This window comes from Dermochelys coriacea, chromosome 26, assembly GCF_009764565.3.
Source record: "Dermochelys coriacea isolate rDerCor1 chromosome 26, rDerCor1.pri.v4, whole genome shotgun sequence".
NCBI classification, from domain to species: Eukaryota; Metazoa; Chordata; order Testudines; family Dermochelyidae; genus Dermochelys; species Dermochelys coriacea.
The window spans coordinates 3,645,864-3,667,757 of NC_050093.1; the positions used below are offsets into that span (position 1 = coordinate 3,645,864).

Sequence of the window (21,894 nt, forward strand, 5' to 3'; positions counted from 1 at the left end):
TGGATGAAGATTATCTGGGCCCCCCCATTTTGGCCCATTAAGCTGTTTGAGTTTCACTTCTACCTCAGATATGGTAATATCTGCCTCCATATCCTCATTCCCATTTGTCATGCTACCATTATCCCTAAGTTCCTCTTTAGCCTTATTAAAGACTGAGGCAAAGTATTTGTTTAGATATTGGGCCATGCCTAGATTATCTTTAACCTCCACTCCATCCTCAGTGTTTGGCGGCCCCACTTCTTCTTTCTTAGTTTTCTTCTTATTTATATGGCTATAGAACCTTTTACTATTGGTTTTAATTCCCTTTGCAAGGTCCAACTCGACTCAACTTTTAACCTGTCTCACTTTATCCCTACATGTTCTGACCTCAATAAGGTAGCTTTCCTTGCTGATCCCTCCCATCTTCCACTCCCTGTATGCTTTCTGCTTCTTCTTAATCACCTCTCTAAAATGCTTGCTCATCCAGCTTGGTCTACAACTCCTGCCTATGAATTTTTTCCCTTTTCTTGGGATACAAGCTTCCGATAGCTAAATACGGTAAATTTAGCTCATGTATATATTAAAATGAGTCTCAATTTGTTATTCCCCTTTCCCTAACTTATGCCCAATTATCTGTCTGTCCTTAGAATTAGTCATCCCTTCTTGTATTGCCTAGCCCATAATAATTATAACAAACATCAAATGCATTGATCATAGTATTCTAGAGTTGGTAGAACATATCTTATTGTGTGGGAGCAAACAGCATAAATTATTTTAAAGCAAACAGGGATCTGCCATATTATTATGTGTGCTAATGAAGAGCAAGATGTACCATACACAAGTTGTTATGCGGACAATAAGTTTTCCCCAGATGAAAATTCTAGCACTGGTTCTGTGTTTGGGCATACAATTTTGGGGGTGGGGGGGAGGAATAATCTGTGCCGATAATACATCAGAGAAAAGTTTACAAATATTTCCTCAAAGTTGCACTAGTTCTAGGAGAAGCATGAGCGAACAGGTTCATTTTCAACTTTTACAGTATTTTAGGAGGCTCATTTTCATTACCAGAAAGATGCAAATAACTTAGAAAGAAGTGAGAAAAGTGTGAGAAAGTGACCAGGAGAAAGGATTGCCTAATTAAGAACAAAGAGGAAGAGAGCTAAATGTTCTCTCTCTAATTGCTGGTTTCAGAGTAGCAGCCGTGTTAGTCTGTATTCGCAAAAAGAAAAGGAGTACTTGTGGCACCTTAGAGACTAACAAATTTATTAGAGCATAAGCTTTCGTGAGCTACAGCTCACTTCATCGGATGCATCTCTAATTGCTATAATCTAGCATTCACAATCTGCTCGGCATGGGAGATATTCAGCAGGAGGTTCCTTCAACCCAGAGGTGCTCGACTTCAGGCTTGAGGGCATGCATGGGACATACTTAGTGAGACCTGCCATTTCTGACACATGCTGCTGCTACAGCTGTTCTACCTGATCTAAGAAACACTCTACCTGAGAGTGGAGATGGTCTCCTTTGAAGACTCAGAAGGCTTTAACTCTGGTTCTAGCAAAATGGGATTGGAAAGAAGAGGAGATGGTAGAGGAGAGACAGTTCATTATGGGGGTTCTTCTGAGGGTTGCAGGAGTTCACAGAGTTCCAGGGGACGAACAAGAAAGGTGATATTTCTCTTCAGAACTAGCACACTCATTCATTCTCTCTCTCTCTCACACACACACACACGGTATATATCAACAGTGGTAGCCTCATATTTTCGGTTCCACAAAAGCACAGAACAATTAGACTGAGGAGGAAAGCAAAAGAAAAACCACACAGCCAGCAAAGCTGCCAAATGCCATAGAAAAAAATCCCATAATCCACTACTACTGAGCTACTGCAAGAGAATGGAGGAGGTCGTAAGCAGAGTCGGTTAGAAAACCGAATTTCTGACCTATGGGAAATTCTGACATTTTGATATTTGTTTTTGTTCAATTTGGAATGATGCCAATATTTCAAATTTTTTCACAGAATGGAAATTCAGATCTATTTCAATCTAGAAATATCAAAATATTTGTTTCAATAATGTTGAAATTAAATTAACATTAATATTGTAATGTATATATTATACTTTTTCAAGACATTTTAGGTCTTGAAAATGAAATGAAATTAAATGTTTTTACCTACTGAAAATGAAATAAGACTAAATGATTCATTTTAGCACTTTTCCATTAAAAATCTTGTTGAAATTTAAACATTTCCCTTTTTTTTTTTTAAACCAGCTCTAATATCGAGTCCATCAGGAAAACTGTTTTCATGTATAGCTATACTTCATGGAAGTAGATACTGTGGTTTTGTCCACTCCCCTACAAATGCCCTTTAAATGTGATTGCTTTCATCTTATTGTCGCAATGGCCCAAAGATTGCTTTGTGTCATCTTGTCTAACATTCTCTTTCAGAACAGAGCACCACAGACAGTTGCATCCTTTCTGCTGTTTGCAAAGGGCATTTTAGGGGATCCCAGATATTTCCACCTTGGTTCAAGAAAGACACCATCTCACAGCCAGGGTAAAATGATATGCTAAGGATAGCCAAAAATCAGAGAGGGTGAAATAACACTTTACACTACAAAGCGTGGTCCTGATTCTCCTCCCCTTTACACTAGCAGTGGAATTCTATTCACTTCATTGGAAGGTTCTCTTTTCCTACACAAGACTGAGAGGAGAGTCAGTGTCCATGCATTCTTCCCCTCCCTAGACTGATAGGCTGTTGCTGTTAGCTACATCTTTGACACTCATTGTAGGACAATCTGGGGGAGTGGAGATATAATCCAAACCCAGTTAAAAAGGCATCACAAATAATTTGAAAGATAGCTGGTCATAAAAGCATTAATCTGAAAATGGAGCACATTCATTCCTGCCACTTTTTTCCCCTCTCTCCCCTCCTGTGCCATCCTGAGACACTTATTTCCCCTTGGCTGGAAATGAATGGAAACTCAATCTCAAAATATTTCATGCCTGTGAAGTTTATAAAGCAGCAAGGAATTTCTAAACCTGAACTCCATAAATTGGCTTCCACTTAATCTCAGGCATCATTAACAGCTGGGTATTTCACTTCTGAAAGGCATTAGGAAGTCAACCTGTTCCTTCAGTAAACAGTAGAGATAAGACCCACCAGGAATACTAGAGGGGAGGTCAAATTAACCTTAAATGCTGTAAAGCAAAACAAAATTTGTGCTACTTTGCCAGCAGCTGTTATAGAACGTTTTACTTTCTTTCACTTACTCTATTTGCTTTGTCACACTACTCAGTGATATGGCCAAACCTGTGACCTTTTATAAAGGTGTCTCATTACCCCTATCAGTCACTCAAATGCTCATTCTGTAGCAAGCACACACCTTTCTTGTTTGTTTTGTTTAAATACGCACACTGATGTTGCAATTCTGAACAAAGCTGTTTATAAAGATTTCCTATATCTTCTGTCATGATGGAAACGCAGCAAGGAATTATGAACCAAACACAGCCCAGAGAGCTCTGCAGTGCTATCCGCAACTTCCCTTCTCTGTAACACAGTACAGTGGCAAAGATACTGCATGCCCCATAATGAAAACGCCCCATCTCAATTTGAACCGCTCAGAGAAATGGAGCCTTGCATGCTCAGCCATGTATGTAGGTTGATCTCTGGTTTAAAGAGGAGGGCAGCTGCAATAGGCTCCATTGGGGCAGTCCTGCAAGTTCTGCAAGGCAAGTTGCCAATGCAGCTGTTAGCTGGACAAAGTGTGGGCACTCATGCCATATGAGATGACTTTCAGATGTATATATCTGCCTAATGCTGCACATGATAAAGCCATGCTATACACTGCAGCGACTTATTATAGTTGGACTCTTCCAGAACTGTTTAAAATGTTTCATAGCCCTTGTGCTGCTACCAGTTTACAGAGATTCTCCTTCTAACTTGAGTAGTAAGGGTCTGGAAATTACTCATTATTACTATGAAATTTTGAGCAATCATCATTCTGGATTTAGCCAATTATGGCTTTAGTTTTGTTAAGATATGTTAACTCCAACCTAGCTTTCCCCTTCTTTGACATGGGATTTAATCCAGCCAGAGATATGAGCCTAAATTTTCCAAAAGCAATTAATGTTTTTGAGTGCCTAAGCAGAAATTCATTAAAAGTTCCTGGTTTTAAGAAGGCAGGTGCTCAGAATTTTCTGAAAAATCAGATCCCTTTACGATGCCCCAAGCGAGGCATCCAAAATATTTGGGAAATGCTTAGAAATATTTATTTCTTCATCAGAGCGCAATCCTATTTACAACTATTTTAGAAAAACTTGAGCAAAGTAGTCCTATTTGTGGCAGGAGGAATGCGCTGCAGTTCCTCATCACTGCAGTTCACCCAATAGTACCAAGAAGGTATATCCACCTACCTCCTACATCTCAAGAAATACCAGCAAAATTGTTCCCAGGAAATGTCACAGGCAGAGCCCAAAATCCATGCAAACAAAAGCTAGCATATCATAAATACGACCAGGATTGTACCTGATAACTTGTATAACTCTAAGAAGCACTGAAAGTCCAACCCTTTAAATTATTGTGTAAATTATAACCGTTATCTTTTGTTATACAGTACAGCCTTACAGAATATAAAATTATGATTGTGGTACTGATATGCTAATAAGCTTTCTGTGCTGTTGGATGGTTTAGTTGCAGATAGACTAATGCTGGCAGTGGATGAATAATTGCTCTGTATGTACTAAACATAACGCAGCAGCACAGAACTTCATCATTTGTCAGCTTTATTTGTTTAAATGAGAAAAATGCTGACAGCGGTTATTGCTGTAATCCTTGTATTTATCAGAAAAGAAAACTAATTACTTTTCACAGGTCTGATCCTGTTGGAAACCCCAAAGATGAAGTATTTTAAAAATAATTTGAGGTGCGTTCTGGAATGTTCAAGCAAAAAAAAATCAGAGAAAGAAGTTATGATTTAATTTTTTTTTATTATTATTACAGAAGGACCTAGAGGCCCCAACTAAAGTTACATGTCACAGTATGAGCTAGTTGTCATTCCCCTGCTTGAGTACACGTACTCATCAAGCTAGCGTGAGTATAATTAGCCATGGTAGCACTGTAGCAGCTATTATACTATTTGGGTTTAAATATCAGGAATCAGAACAAGCAATCACATTCATGACCTGTCACATGCTTTCAGACATGCAACATTTTTGCCACATCCTGAGAAGTGAATGTTTTGTGACATCAATTGTTGAAGACTATAGAATGCATCAGAACCTGTGGACCACAAAAGTAGTAATTTTTCTGTCATTGAGAATCTATATACAGAAATACAGTTTTACATTTTGTGCCTCTCATTAAAATGCAAAGAAACTTTGAGATTAAAACAATGAGGAGTCCTTGTGGCACCTTAGAGGCTAACAAATTTATTTGGGCATAAGCTTTCGTGGGCTAAAATCCACTTCATCAGATGCATGGAGTGGAACATACAGTAAGGAGGTATAAATACACAGCATATGAAAAGATGGGAGTTGCCTTACCAAGTGGGGGGTCAGTGCTAATAAGCCAATTCAATTAAGGTGGAAGTGGACTATTCTCAACAGTTGACAAGAAGGAGTGGAAATCACTTTTGAAATGCTAATGAGGCCAATGTAAACAAGGTGGCCCATTTCAAACAGTTGACAAGAAGGTGTGAGTATCAGTAGGGGGAAATTAGTTTTTGTAGTGAACCATCCACTCCCAGTCTTTATTTAGGCCTGATTTGATGGTGTCCAGTTTGCAAAGTAATTCCAGTTCTGCAGTTTCTCGTTGGAGTCTGTTTTTGAAGTTTTTTTGTTGAAGAACTGCCACTTTTAAGTCTGTTATTGAGTGTCCGCGGAGATTGAAGTGTTCTACTACTGGTTTTTGAATGTTATAATTCTTGACGTCTGATTTGTGTCCATTTATTCGTTTGTGTAGAGACTGTCCGGTTTGGCCAATGTACATGGCAGAGGGGCATTGCTGGCACATGATGGCATATATCACATTGGTAGATGTGCAGGTGAATGAGCCCCTGATGGTGTGTATGATGTGGTTAGATCCTATGATGGTATCCCTTGAATAGATATGCAGACAGAGTTGGCAACGGGCTTTGTTGCAGGGTTTGATTCCTGGGTTAGTGTTTCTGTTGTGTGGTGTGTAGTTGCTCATGAGTATTTGCTTCAGGTTGCGGGACTGTCTGTAAGAGAGGATTGGCCTGTCTCCCAAGGTCTGCGAGAGTGAGGGATCATCTGTCAGGATAGGTTGTAGATTCTTGATGACGCACTGGAGAGGTTTTAGTTGGGGGCTGTAGGTGACTGCTAGTGGCATTCTGTTACTTTCTTTGTTGGGCCTGTCCTGTAGTAGGTGACTTCTGGGTACCCTTTTGGCTCTGTCAATCTGTTTCTTCACTTCAGCAGGTGGGTATTGTAGCTTTAAGAATGCATGATAGAGATCTTGTAGGTGTTTGTCTCTGTCTGAGGGAGTGGAGCAGATGTGGTTGAATCTTAGAGCTTGACTGTATACAATGGATTATGTGATGTGGTCTGGATGAATGTTGGAGGCATGTAGGAAAGTATAGCGGTCAGTAGGTTTCCGGTATAGGGTGGTGTTTATGTGACCATCACTTATTTGCACTGTAGTGTCTAGGAATCGGATCTCTTGCGTGGACTGGTCCACGCTGAGGTTATGGGGGAGTGGAAATTGTTGAAATCCTGGTCAAATTCCTCAAGGGCCTCCTTCCCATGGGTCCAGATGATGAAGATGTCATCAATGTAACTTAAGTAGAGTAGGGGCATGAGGGGACGAGCGCCGAGGAAGCGTTGTTCCAAGTCAGCCATAAAAATGTTGGCATACTGTGGGACCATGCGGATACCCATAGCAGTCCCGCTGACTTGAAGGTATAAATTGTCCCCAAATGTGAAACAGTTGTGGGTAAGGACAAACTCACAAAGTTCAGCCACGTGACATTATCGGGGATACTGTTCCTAACGGCTTGTAGGATACTGTTGAGAATAGCCCACTTCCACCTTAATTGAATTGGCTCGTTAGCACTGACCCCTCACTTGGTAAGGCAACTCCCATCTTTTCCTATGTTGTGTATTTATACCTCCCTACTGTATGTTCCATTCCATGCATCTGATGAAGTGGGTTTTAGCCCATGAAAACTTACACCCAAATAAATGTGCTAGTCTCTAAGGTGCCACAAGGACTCTTCGTTGTTTTTGCTGATACAGACTAACACGGCAACGACTCTGAAACCTGTCACCAGTTGAGATTAAAGGGACCTCACAGCTTATATTGCCTCATACCACAGCTAGCACAACTGTGCTTCCTGAGCTAAGAGTACAGTCATCCATTCTGCAGATTAGGTGCCTGCAGGCTGGAATACCTGTAGCAGTAATTTAAACATGGATAATTAAAAAAAGACATTCCATATTTCTTACTACCTTTTTTTTAAAAAACCCATCTAATGATTAAGTGAAGCTAAAATGGCTTTTGCATCTTCATCCTAGCAACAAGATTAAAGTGTACTTATATTAAATCAGACTGTATTTATTAGACGGTGACAGTATGCCACAATCTGCAGTTCCTTTAGACAACAATAAATAACACTCCATATACCTCAAAAGTAGCACAGCTTCTGCTTTGAGCAGATACACCAAGAACTAAAATCTTGCACTAAATGGATTCTCTGGTTTAGCATATTTTGTAAATTGTATACAGATTCCTCTGGAAGTAAACAAAGGAGGTACCAGTACCACCTGATTTAGCCCAAAGGGATAGAACATGCAGGGTTGTAGAGATACATCTGGGCAATTATTACCCAGTGTTCACGTCACACCTATAAATTCCTTTGTAATACACATGTACCCACTATCTCACAAGTATAGTTCCCGGAATTACTGGAATCTTCCTTTCTAGCTTTTGAATTGGAGATTCCACTGGTACCATTTTCAGCTAGAGGTATAAAATGTCAATTCTCAGAACAAAGCAGCAGAGCCGGAAATCTGGTTTCGTAATCTGCAGTATAACACCCAGCAATAAATAAAGTAACATAAAATTTTTAAAGTCAGCAGGACTTACGTTGTTTTGGAAAGTTTACACTAAGTTACAAAAATGACAATAAACAAGTAGTTGAAAAAAAATGAACCCAGGTCTATCCCTCAACTTAAGGCTATTGAGCTATCTATCCATTTCCACCCCCACTCCCACCATTAAGTGTCTCAGAACAAGATATAAACATACAAAAAGACTAAAATACCTATAAGCTATTTTGGAACACCTTGAGACAAATGAAAAATTGAATTTTCGTTTACGGTAACAGTGTATGCAGCCTTCACTCGCATTTTGGATTCCGACGATCCAAACGAGAAGGATTCTGACTATATATCCATGTTCAAATAGTAACAATTTTTTGTCAGTTCTAATGCTGGGCTTCATTCAAGCTTTCAATTTTTAGGTTCTATATCCAATGTGTAATTTCCTGGGCTACTAAGTTCAAAAATCTCAATGTTACCTGTGCAATTTTTTTTAAAAAAAAATTGTTGTTCTCTCTTGATCAATTTTTAGTCCAAGGCTTAGAAAACATAATTGCAGTGTGGTCAAGACATATTTTCATTAACCACATGGAAGAAAAACATTTATAAACAACATTTCTTCTATATTGATTCAGAAATGCCTTTGGAAGTAAAGGTTAGGGCCTATTAAATGCTTTTCAAAAAAGGATTAAAATTCATCCTGAATAGCATTTACAAAAAGCCTTTAGTATGAAATTTCTTCAGAATCTGTCACTTACACATGAATGCCTTACACCACCAGCATTTTAGATATGAAACTTCTTTTTAAATGGTGGCATTTTCCCTCCAAAAAGGAATGTATTGGACTGACAGAGAGGATGTTATAGCTACACAGCTATTTCCAAGACGTGGAGTAGCCTAGCAATCTTGGAATTTAACAGGAGGAGGAAGGTAATAAAGAAAACAGAATTGTAAAATTACAAGAGAGTGCCGCTTTAAATTGGTTTTCAATACTTATCAAGTTGCCTGTAAATGAGAGGGGCTATAGGATGGTCTAGGAGCACGACAAAATCTGCTGATCATTTTTCAGCACTCTCCCTTCTCTATTTTCAGACACACACTTTTACAAGATGCAATGCTCCCACTTAATCTCATTAGCTGTCAAATATCCCACAGAGGGAAAAAAAAAGCATTCAAGCCATACAGTTTAGTAGCACTGCCACAGACTTCCAAGCTCATCCCCGCTGAGTAGGGACAAGGGGTTCCATAAATGCACAGGTTTTCCCTAGTTGTAGTTCATGCTATAGATATCTTAACTGCAATACCGGGAACAATTGCGCCCTCCAAACCTCTCAGTCATTCTCTTTCAAGGCCTAATCCTACTCTCGTTGATATGAGCAGCAAGAATAGCAGCAAGATCGAGCCCCTAACCTCCTCTTTAAAACTTTGGCTGTATTAAACTTCATTCCCCTTTACACTTATTACTTCCTGCAGCCCCACTCACCTTTCCTCTCTCCCTTTCCCTTCTTGCTGTGTCTATTCAGACAGAATAGTTAATTACAGCTATACATTTCAAGGCTAACCTTTTCCTACACTATCTCCATTCACTGCTCTGACTTTTTCTTTCTTTCTTTTAGGAGCTGACATCCTCAGCTTTCTGAAAGAGGTGCCCTTTATTCTTCCCCTCTAAATTTCACTCTCTCTCTACATCCTATTTCTCCCCTCTGCCTTTTGTATTTTGCCAATAAGCCATGTATTCTAAGATATTTTCACATGAACACATCAGTCCCATTCTTACCTGTACTTTCATCCATGCTTTCCTCAGAGACATGCTCATTTTGGTGGACCCATTCACCATTACACTTGAAGAAAATCTGCATAGCTGGCATGGCTTTGCATCGCAAGGCAATGGGGTTGCTTTTAATGATGTAAGCATCATCTGGTTCTTGCATAAAATGAGGCAATGTTCCAGGAGCAGATGGGATAGACTCAGGAAGGGCTTCATTGTTGTCATTTCCTGACAGGAGAGAAGAAAGGAAATGTTTGCCTATTGGAGCCGATAAGAGGGGATAATGACTTACATGTTTGCCCATAATTCAATAGGAATACTTCTGGTTTGGGTTCAGTTAATACTCTGTTTTCTACCACGTCATTTTGCTGCCTAAATAATACCTGGAATCTTATTATCTAGTTGTATTATGGTAACACCTACGGGCCTCAATTGTGATTGGAATCCCATAGTGGTAGGCATTGTACAGACCAACAGTAAGAAACAGCCCCTTGCCCAAAGAACTTGCCATCTAAAAATAGTTAAGACAGAGAAAGGAAGGATCATTATCCCCAATTTCACAGATGGGGAACCAAAGCACAGAGAAATTGAGTTGCTCAAGCTCAAACAGGAAGTCCGTGGAAGTACTGGAAATTAAACCCTGATTCCCTGAGTCTCAGTCCAGTGTCTTAACCACAAGAACACCCTCCTCTCTAATACTGCATTTAATTTCCTTTAGGCAGTTGTTGCAGATTTAACAGGGATCAGCATGTTAACCATACAGAGGTCTATGATACGACCAGTGCTATTTTAGCATCCTGGCAATGGAATAAACAAACAGCCACCTCTAACAGGATTTGAAAAAACTTCAACACACTTTGAGGATGATTCCATTTATTATTGTCCTTTTAAAGATAACCAAGGAAGGGAAAGATCTCACACAGCAACTTTCATAGAGCCAGAACCTGCAAAATGCTGAACCTGTCCAGAGAAGTACTAAGTGCCTTCTCCTTCTGTTACAGTCAGTAGGACCAGAGGGTGCTCAGCTCCTCGTAGGACAAGGTCATTTACCCTCTGTACTCCCACACTTAGTCAACCAGATGCTCAAGACTGTGAATGGCAAGAGAGAAGTACTGTAATACAAGCCTGTTATTTGTTACAACTCTGTTTTAACTGAGGCAAATCCTGGTCCCACTCAAGTCAATGGTAAAACTCCCATTGGTTTCAGTCGGAGGGGGATTTGGTCCCTCTATATTTACTTCAATGGCTTGGAAGCTTTGAAAGGGCACTCTGAGAATGGCAACAAAAATAAATCAGTAGAGTCTGATTTATGAAGGAAGATTAAAAAGGACTGAGTATGTATAGCATGGCCAATTGATAACAGAGAACAGAGTACATAGGCAGATAAAGAGAGCACACTGAAAGAGAAAGGAATAGCTGGCGGCGGTGTATGTGATTTAAATAAGAATAATGAGATGAAATTAGATGAAAGGTAAATTACAATGAAATAGCATGACAATTTTTTTAAGACAGATCTATTATATTATGGAATAGCGAGAATACAGTGGTTACTTTTAATAATACATACCTCTTATTTTTCTTGTGTGTGTGTTTATATAAACATCATTTTTCATCTGTGCGTGCGCGCGTGGTCACAACACATGGACGATAAATGCTATTTAACATTATATTCATAATTAAATTAGTGTAAATATATTATATGTTTATAATATATATAGTGGTTTATCATTATGATTATATTAATTATGATATATTATTGTATATGTAATGTATTACTTAATATAAATATAAGTAAAGATGTATTTCACACACACACACACACACACACACACACACACACACACCCAAACAAGATGTCTTTATACTATAGATGTAGCGTAGATTGATCAGAAAAACAAAAAAGGTTTCTGGATGGGCCAGAGAAGATCTTTGGCATGTTTTAAGTTACATTCATAATGCACTTCATAAAATAGATCATAATTCTTAGCATTTTATTACTGACCATTTTTGTCAATTTCCATGACGTCAATCTTCAATAAATACCATGTTCCTGCAGGCGTTATTGAATCCAAGCATTGGACGAAATAATAAAAAGGTATAAGATTTGATATGGGCATCAAACCTTCATCAATGTCTTGAATGCCTTACAAAGCAGCATACCTTGCTTATCCTCAAATAATCTATTAGGCAGTGAATGGATGGGAAAGAACAGTGAACAATTTGTTAATTATTCACATATAGAGTTCGTCAAATAATTAGAACACATACTGTACTTTAGTAGTTGCATTACCCAGCCATAATTTTCCTTAGTTAGGACTTGTCTATACAGAGACTTTGTGCATAGCAAGCTGGGGTATAAATCTATAGCACACTAGTCTGCCACATGCTAATTTGCTGTACATTAAAAGTCTCTTCGTGCATTCGGCCCTACCACTGAAAGAGAAACGGCAGTACATCAAAGCACACTACAGAACTTTTTGCACAACACAGCAGGCTCATGACTTAGTGCACTACAGATTCACGCCCTCGCTTGTCCACACAGAGAATAAACATGTGCCAAGCACTTACTGTGTTTACCATTTGGGGCAAAGGACTGATACTGTGAAAACCTAGCCCTATTGACATTAGTGGAGGGCATAATTTCCCCCTTGGTCCTCAGATGCTTGGTTGTTTGCACCAATGAAAAGCCAGCTAAAAATAATAGCTGATTCCCCATTGAGGCAAGAACTTGGGCAATTTTTCTCCCTGTGGCCCAAGAAGACCTTGTGTTACTAACCACTACACTTTTAACATGCGTACAATGTATCATGTTTAATTACAACACCATCTCTTCTTAATATTGCTATCAGTCTATCCTCCAACCCACCTCACCAGTGGCTAAATTTTATGGACATAAGAATGGCCATAATGGGTCAGACAAATTGTCCATCTAGCTCAGTATCATGTCTTTTTTAGAGTAGCAGCCGTGTTAGTCTGTATTCGCAAAAAGAAAAGGAGTACTTTGGCACCTTAGAGACTAACAAATTTATTAGAGCATAATCTTTCATGAGCTACAGCTCACTTCATCGGATGCATTTGGTGGAAAAAACAGAGGGGAGATTGATATATACACACAGAGAACATGAAACAATGGGTTTATCATACACACTGTAAGGAGAGTGATCACTTAAGATAAGCCATCACCAGCAGCAGCGGGGGGAAAGGAGGAAAACCTTTCATGGTGACAAGCAAGGTAGGCTATTTCCAGCAGTTAACAAGAATATCTGATAAACAGTGGGGGGTGAGGTGGGGTGGGGTGGGGTGGGGGGAGAGAAATAACATGGGGAAATAATTTTACTTTGTGTAATGACTCATCCCTTCCCAGTCTCTATTCAAGCCTAAGTTAATTGTATCCAGTTTGCAAATTAATTCCAATTCAGCAGTCTCTCGTTGGAGTCTGTTTTTGAAGCTTTTTTGCTGAAGGATAGCCACTGTTAGGTCTGTAATCGAGTGACCAGAGAGATTGAAGTGTTCTCCAACTGGTTTTTGAATGTTATAATTCTTGACGTCTGATTTGTGTCCATTCATTCTTTTACGTAGAGACTGTCCAGTTTGACCAATGTACATGGCAGAGGGGCATTGCTGGCACATGATGGCATATATCACATTGGTAGATGAGCAGGTGAACGAGCCTCTGATACTGTGGCTGATGTGATTAGGCCCTATGATGGTGTCCCCTAAATAGATATGTGGACAGAGTTGGCAACGGGCTTTGTTGCAAGGATAGGTTCCTGGTTTGGTGGTTCTGTTGTGTGGTGTGTGGTTGCTGGTGAGTATTTGCTTCAGATTGGGGGGCTGTCTGTAAGCAAGGACTGGCCTGTCTCCCAAGATCTGTGAGAGTGATGGGTCGTCCTTCAGGATAGGTTGTAGATCCTTGATGATGCGTTGGAGAGGTTTTAGTTGGGGGCTGAAGGTGATGGCTAGTGGCGTTCTGTTGTTTTCTTTGTTGGGCCTGTCCTGTAGTAGGTGACTTCTGGGTACTCTTCTGGCTCTGTCAATCTGTTTCTTCACTTCAGCAGGTGGGTATTGTAGTTGTAGGAATGCATGATAGAGATCTTGTAGGTGTTTGTCTCTGTCTGAGGGGTTGGAGCAAATGCGGTTATAGCGTAGAGCTTGGCTGTAGACAATGGATCGTGTGGTATGATCCGGATGAAAGCTAGAGGCACGTAGGTAGGAATAGCCGTCAGTAGGTTTCCGATATAGAGTGGTGTTTATGTGACCATCGCTTATTAGCACCGTAGTGTCCAGGAAGTGGATCTCTTGTGTGGACTGGTCCAGGCTGAGGTTGATGGTGGGATGGAAATTGTTGAAATCCTGGTGGAATTCCTCAAGGGCTTCTTTTCCATGGGTCAAGATGATGAAGATGTCATAAATGTAGCGCAAGTAGAGTAGGGGCATTAGGAGACGAGAGCTGAGGAAGCGTTGTTCTAAGTCAGCCATGAAAATGTTGGCATACTGTGGGGCCAAGCGGGTACCCATCGCAGTGCCGCTGACTTGAAGGTATACATTGTCCCCAAATGTGAAATAGTTATGGGTGAGGAGGAATTCCACCAGGATTTCAACAATTTCCATACCACCATCAACCTCAGCCTGGACCAGTCCACGCAAGAGATCCACTTCCTGGACTTGCTTGCTTACAGACAGCCCCCCAATCTGAAGCAAATACTCACCAGCAACCACACACCACACAACAGAACGACCAACCCAGGAACCTATCCTTGCAACAAAGCCCGTTGCCAACTCTGTCCACATATCTATTTAGGGGACACCATCATAGGGCCTAATCACATCAGCCACACTATCAGAGGCTCGTTCACCTGCGCATCTACCAATGTGATATATGCCATCATGTGCCAGCAATGCCCCTCTGCCATGTACATTGGTCAAACTGGACAGTCTCTACATAAAAGAATGAATGGACACAAATCAGACGTCAAGAATAATAACATTCAAAAACCAGTTGGAGAACACTTCAATCTCTCTGGTCACTCGATTACAGACCTAAGAGTGGCTATCCTTCAGCAGAAAAGCTTCAAAAACAGACTCCAACGAGAGACTGCTGAATTGGAATTAATTTGCACACTGGATACAATTAATTTAGGCTTGAATAGAGACTGGGAATGGATGAGTCATTACACAAAGTAAAACTATTTCCCCATGTTATTTCTCCCCCCCACCCCACCCTCCACTGTTCCTCTGATATTCTTGTTAACTGCTGGAAATAGCCTACCTTGCTTGTCACCATGAAAGGTTTTCCTCCTTTCCCCCCCCTGCTGCTTGTGATGGCTTATCTTAAGTGATCACTCTCCTTACTGTTTCAGAGTAGCAGCCGTGTTGGTCTGTATTCGCAAAAAGAAAAGGAGTACTTGTGGCACCTTAGAGACTAACAAATTTATTAGAGCATAAGCTTTCGTGCATCCGATGAAGTGAGCTGTAGCTCACGAAAGCTTATGCTCTAAAAAATTTGTTAGTCTCTAAGGTGCCACAAGTACTCCTTTTCTCCTTACAGTGTGTATGATAAACCCATTGTTTCATGTTCTGTGTGTGTATATATCAATCTCCCCTCTGTTTTTTCCACCAAATGCATCCGATGAAGTGAGCTGGAGCTCACGAAAGCTTATGCTCTAATAAATTTGTTAGTCTCTAAGGTGCCACAAGTACTCCTTTTCTTATCATGTCTCTGACAGCAACCAGTGCCAAATGCTTCAGAGGGAGTGAACAGTGAAGGGCAATTTATCAACAGATCCATCCCATTGTCCAGTCTCTTTTCTGGGACACCTAGTGCATGGGATTGCTTCCTGACCATTTTGGATAACAGCCATTGATGGACTTATCCTCCATGAACTTTCTCCACCCCATTGATGATTTCCTAGATCTCTACCATATCCCCCTCAGTCGTCTCTTTTCCAAGCTGAACAGTCCCAGTCTTTTTAATCTCTCCTCATACAGAAGCTGTTCCATCCTCCTAATCAATTTTGTTGCCATGTCTGTACTTTTTCCAATTCTAATGCATCTTTTTTGAGATGAAGCAACCAGCACTGCATGCAGTATTCAAGATTGGACGTACCATGGATTTATATAGTGGCATGATGATATTTTATGTCTTCTTATCTATTCTTTTCCTAATGGTTCCTAACATTGTTTGGGTTGGTTTTTTGTTCGTTTGTTTTTTTGACTGCCACTGCACATTGAGCAGATGTTTTCAGAGACCTATCCAAGTACTTCAATATTTCTTGGTAATGGCTAATTTAGACCCCATCATTGTGTGTGTATAGTTGGGATTATGTTTTCCAGTGTGCATTGCCTTGTTTTTATCAACACTGAATTTCATCTGACATTTTCCTGGCCATACACCCAGTTTTGTGATATCCTTTTGTAACTCTTTGCAGTCAGCTTTGGACTTAACTATCTTGAGTAATTTTGTATCATCTCCAAAAATTTGCCACCTCACTGTTTACCCCCTTTTCTACATTATTTATGAATATGTTGAACAGCACTGGTCCCAGGACAGAACCTTGGGGGACTCCACTATTTACTGCTCTCCACTGTGAAACCGACCATTTATTCCTATCCTTTGTTTCCTATCTTTTAAACAAGTTACTGATCCGTGAGAGGACCTTCCCTCTCATCCCATGACTCCTTACTTTGCTTAAGAGCCTTTGGTGAGTGATCTTGTCAAAGACTTTCTCAAAAGTCCAAGTACACTATATCCACTGATCACCCTTGTCCACATATTTGCTGACCTCCCTCAATGAATTCTAATAGACTGGTGAGACATGATTTCCCTTTACAAAAGCCATGTTGACTCTTCCCCAACAAATCGTGTTCATCTATGTGTCTAATGATCCTATTCTTTACTTTAAAATCACTTCCACACCACATTTTATACTGTTGGGTCTCATGCTGCAAATCTGCACCTGACAAATATAGTCCCACTGACTTCAGTGAATAAAGGCTTCCATCATCCTAAGCGTATGTAAGCAAGATAACTCATTACCCAACAGTTTTAACCAATTTGCCTAGTACTGAAGTTAGGCTTATCAGCCTGTAAATACCAGGATTGCCTTTGGAATCTTTAAAAAAAAATCAGCATCATACTAACGATCCACCAGTCATCCTTTAAACACTGATCTGACCAGCCTCAGTAGAATGGTTTTCATTTGTGGTACAGGAAGATAACCCCTAAAGAAACCATTTAGTGCATGAATGAATGCCAATTCAAGCCAAACTGAGACTTTTCATCAACTTAAATTGGCTTTAGATTACAAGTCAATGGAAAGTCAAGATGACACTTTTCAATGACTGTAATACAATGCCAATATAAATCAGTAAGATGACTCATGTTGGCTTGAATTGGCATTAGATTACATGTCCTTAAAAGGAGAATGAAACAATTATTATATTGAGGTGGCGGTAACAATCCTGCGTATCCTTCCCCAAATCGCTCACTTATAGATCTTGGAATATTTTTATACCATAGCTGCTTGAAATCATTTCCACATGACATTTTACACTGTTGGGTCTCATGCTGCAAATCTGCACCTGACAAATATAGTCCCACTGACTTCAGTGAATAAGGGCTTCCATTATCCTAAGCGTATGTAAGCAAGTTAACTCATTACCCAACAGTATGAACAGTTAGGCTGGAAAGCAAATTTGTGCCTCTGAAGTTACCTATTCTCAAGGAAAGCCACTAAAAAATTGCATTCCTTGGTTTTTGTTTATGGAAAGGTTACTTGTCTCCATATGGTTATCTAATTAGATGAGGACTGCAGGCACACCCATTTGAATGTGTACAATAACCAGACTTTTATATATGAAATATTTAATGTGATTTAGGATACACGGGATTTTCTCTGTGGTCCCCATTACCATGCACAAACAGAAGAATTGTTCTGCAATACTTCTGACCTGTATGAAAGTACAAATATTTTATATCCCACCTATTAACCCTTCCTCTCATCCCTCTCCTCCATCCCCCCCCCACACACACACACTCTAACCCTAATTAAGATGACATTTCCTGGCAAGTACAGGGCAAAATCTTTGATGAATACATGAAATACCATGGTGACAATTCCCAGGGACCGGAATAGGTATGGCAGCATGCTGAACAAATGCTCCTGTCTCCTCAAGCACGGAATTTAGCAATGCTTTTGGGATGTGTGCTCCTCCTGATGTGCAGTTTTCACACTTCCTGATGCTTAATGGGAGTTAACCTCAAGGACTGAGAAATACCCTGCTTTGTTCACTTTCAAAGTCAGTGCCCCTTTCTCGTTCTCTTACTCTTTTTATCTTGGCTCTCATCCTTACTATATCTTCTCGTTCTTCCATCATCACCAGACCCAAAATATTCCTTCCCCTTGTTGCTCTTTTCTGTCTCCAGTTCGTAGCATATCCCTTTTGCATCTCAGCCTGTCATTCTTGACTGTCTCCGTGATAAAACACATATTTAAAATGATTTATGTGCTATAATAGGATGAACTTATATGATTGTCAAGGAAGAATCTCAAAGCACTTTAGAAAACATTAAGAATCACAGCTCAGGGTAAATAGAAGACCATGCTTTGGTAGGCAGCAGGGCTGACATTATGAGGTTTTGAACTCCTTCCAAGAATCCATACAGTAAATTAACGTATCCAAAGAGAACAATAGGTATAAGTTTAAATCACTGAACACACGGTTTTATGGCACTCGCAACTACCTTCTGCCAATTTATAAATATGAAGAGCTCTCCACAGTAAAATGTTCATTCCTTACAGCCTCAGTCATCTGCAAAGGGCCATTGGGATTGTCCAATACATCCCTCCATTCCTTATGGAAGTCCAGGTACGTTAAAATATCACAGGCACTGATTCTTCAAGTGACATGCCATTACATGCACCTAGGCATTCACAGGTTTACAATCTCTTCTTTTCCTGTAAAAACAGCTACTCGATCAGATTCTGTCATATTCTAGACTGTTGTCAATCTGTATGAAGTTCATTCAGTGCATTGTTTATACTAGCTGATTTCTGATTTCATTGACACTGCAATAACTCTAGAGAATAGCCCACTGTTTCTGCTACCCTTAGAAAGCCCCTATGGAAATACTGCATGAAATACCACTTTTTCAAGTTGATGGGCCGTTTCCTAGGGACCTCGGAAATATCTGGTCTTTTGATTTCAAACGGCATCCCTCAACCCACTACACATTTTGAGGCTGTGTGTAGCGGATGCCATGTCACAGAGTCATAAAAGCTTCAGTGGAAGGTAAAATTATGGGAGCAGTGTGATTAAGGCAAACAGGCTTTGGCCCAAAATGCTACTTCACATCGAAATCCTAAAGAGTTCAGCTCCTGTAATCAATAGCAAAACAAGACTAGACAGAGTATTATGAGACATTTCAACTCTCCTTAAAAACAATTTAAAAGGACTTAGTTGAAACAGAAAAAATGTATTGAACCTGCCAAATCTATCACACAACTCTCACCTCCCTTTCTGAATTGAGTGCAGTTCATTGTTGCAGATACGCTGTACGGCCGCTGCTGCTAGATAGACATGAGCTGAATAAATTTAGAGTAAAGTAAATATACTGGATGCGTGACTTTGTATGTATGTATCTTTTTATCTATTCATGTCTATATATAATAGTAGCCCTCAGAGACCCCAATCAAAATCAGTGACCCATTTTATTAGCAATGAACGGGCATATAGGAAGACACAACCTTATACTCTTCTAAGACCCAGATTTTGCCTACTCCCAGCCACCTTGCAGGATAAGGACCTAAGAAATAAATCAGTTTTACAAGATTATTCCTTATGCCATGTGTAATATAAATACACACACACACACCTCAAGATAAATAAAACAATGTTGTGGCTGTAGTCACAGGAGCAACTTTTGGCCAAAACAAAGCCTCTTCTGAATGACAGGTTTCAGAGTAGAAGCCGTGTTAGTTTGTATTCACAAAAAGAAAAGGAGTACTTGTGGCACCTTAGAGACTAACAAATTTATTTGAGCATAAGCTTTCATGAGCTACAGCATCCGATGAAGTGAGCTGTAGCTCACGAAAGCTTATGCTCAAATAAATTTGTTAGTCTCTAAGGTGCCACAAGTACTCCTTTCCTCTTCTAAATGTTATTCATTTATTTAATTTCCACCTCTTTTTTTTACCCTGCAACATCTTTTTTGTGCATCGACTTGTTTTCAAATTAATCTGAAGCCTGGTGGAACTTCTAAAGGGTTTTGCTTTCAAATTACTATTGCTTTTCATTTATAACTGTCAGTTTTAAAGATTAAGGCCATTCATAGTTATAGAAAAATGGTTATTTTAATGCAACTGTGAATGACAGAAGACCAAACAATCAAACACAATTCTTGTATTTTTCATTCTTGGAAAATTACCTTTCAGGAAGCGCTTTGTGTTTTACGTTCTGCACACTAATACAATGGGGACTTTAAATCTTTTTATGACAATAACAGAAACAAAAAAAAGTTAGGAACAAACACTAAATTCTTTATAGAACAAATATGCTGCTGTTAGTTGTCAGGTCATGTTTTAAAACCTTGATAGCAGCATCAGCAGAGGTAAAGCTGTTAAAATTTAAAATCTTAGGAAGACATAATTCAGAGGTTACACTGAAAGCTTGGAATGAGGATTTTAAACAGGAAGCAAAGTCAGACTGTTGTAAATGTTTTTGCAAATTAAGGAAGTGGCGTTGTTTTAAAATAAAATGTTAGGGAATTTTTTGGGGGTAGGGGAAGATAGGACACAGAACCCACATCCAAGGGAAACTTCTTAGACTTAAACAAATATGCATGTTAACTTCATTATAGTCAATGCTAGATACCTATCAGAAAACCATATCCTGCATTTGTCAAATTTACAGATTATGATTTGGTATTTTTTTCCATTTAACATAATCCTACAAAACCAAGTACTGTGTTATTACAGTGAATATGCTTAGTAAATTGCATATGAGATACCAATGAAATGCCTTTTGTTCGCTATAACAAACAAAGTCATAGAATTTTTTTTTCAGCGCACTGAGTGTGTTTCCCAAAGAGAAAAACAGACAGGTATATACTGTTGATGTCATAAGAAGCAAACAAAGCTCTCTCTGCATTCAGAGTGATGTATCTAAGCAACATACAGAGTTATGTGGGTCCACCACAAAATGTAATCATTGTAAATCTTCTGGATTTTCTCCCTACTCTGCCCTCAGATTATATAAAATGTATCCTCCCATCTTTTTTTCCTGTAAAAAAAAAAAAGATGTGAGGAAGGGATGAGCCCTGCATCTTGTCCTGAAAGCAAATAGAGTATGTGGCTATTCTAATCTCTACACAGAGGGAATTCCAAAGCCATGGAGAAAGTTCTGCACTATAAATATTGCCCTTGTTGTTAACAAATCCAGAGTCGTCAACTATAGAATATCAATCACAGACCGCATAATAATCTGGATTTAGTCAATGAATAGCTTTAAAGTTAAGGACCAGAACCTTACTTTCAGACTCAGTGTTCAATGTATTGACCACAGTGTTCTATCTCGAGCAATTCTGAATATTTTTATATATATCTATATCTATGTTGTACAAGTTATACCCCAAGGTTTTCTCCTTTATATTCCCCTCTCTATTTTCCTCTTCTACATTCCCGCTCCCCATTACCTTCCAAGACTTTCATGTTCTCTCTTTTTATCTATGGTCTTCTTACTTCAGTTCTCTGTTCCTAAACCAATCTTTTTCCTCCTCTCTGCTTCCAAGGAACTAAGTTTTTTCTGTCTCCCTCTTATGATCCCTTCAGATGCCAGAAAACCCCACTGCTTAGCCACCTCATTTGTCCAATATGCTTTTCCAATAAACTGGTCCACCTTCTCTCCATTGTCATGTCCCTCATTATGGCCTATCACATGTATTGATCTTTCGTTCCAGACTCTAGGTTTTATTCTCTTAACTGTTATTCAAGCCCCTCTGGACAACACCTGGCTTTACTGTTAGTTTCTTTTGATAATAGTTCCTTACAGGTTTCAGAGTAGCAGCCGTGTTAGTCTGTATTCGCAAAAAGAAAA

General features: G+C 39.5%; 1 protein-coding gene across 7 annotated transcripts in view; it reads right to left on the bottom strand.

The window, feature by feature from the left end:
• UNC5D (unc-5 netrin receptor D) overlaps positions 1-21,894 on the bottom strand; it is a 441,192-nt gene that overhangs the window by 152,139 nt on the left and 267,159 nt on the right. For all 7 annotated transcript variants that reach the window (XM_038384983.2, XM_043503014.1, XM_043503013.1 and 4 more), the window contains one exon: positions 9,811-10,029. In XM_038384983.2, coding sequence (XP_038240911.1) covers positions 9,811-10,029 — 219 coding nt within the window. The remainder of the gene's footprint in view (positions 1-9,810; positions 10,030-21,894) is intronic.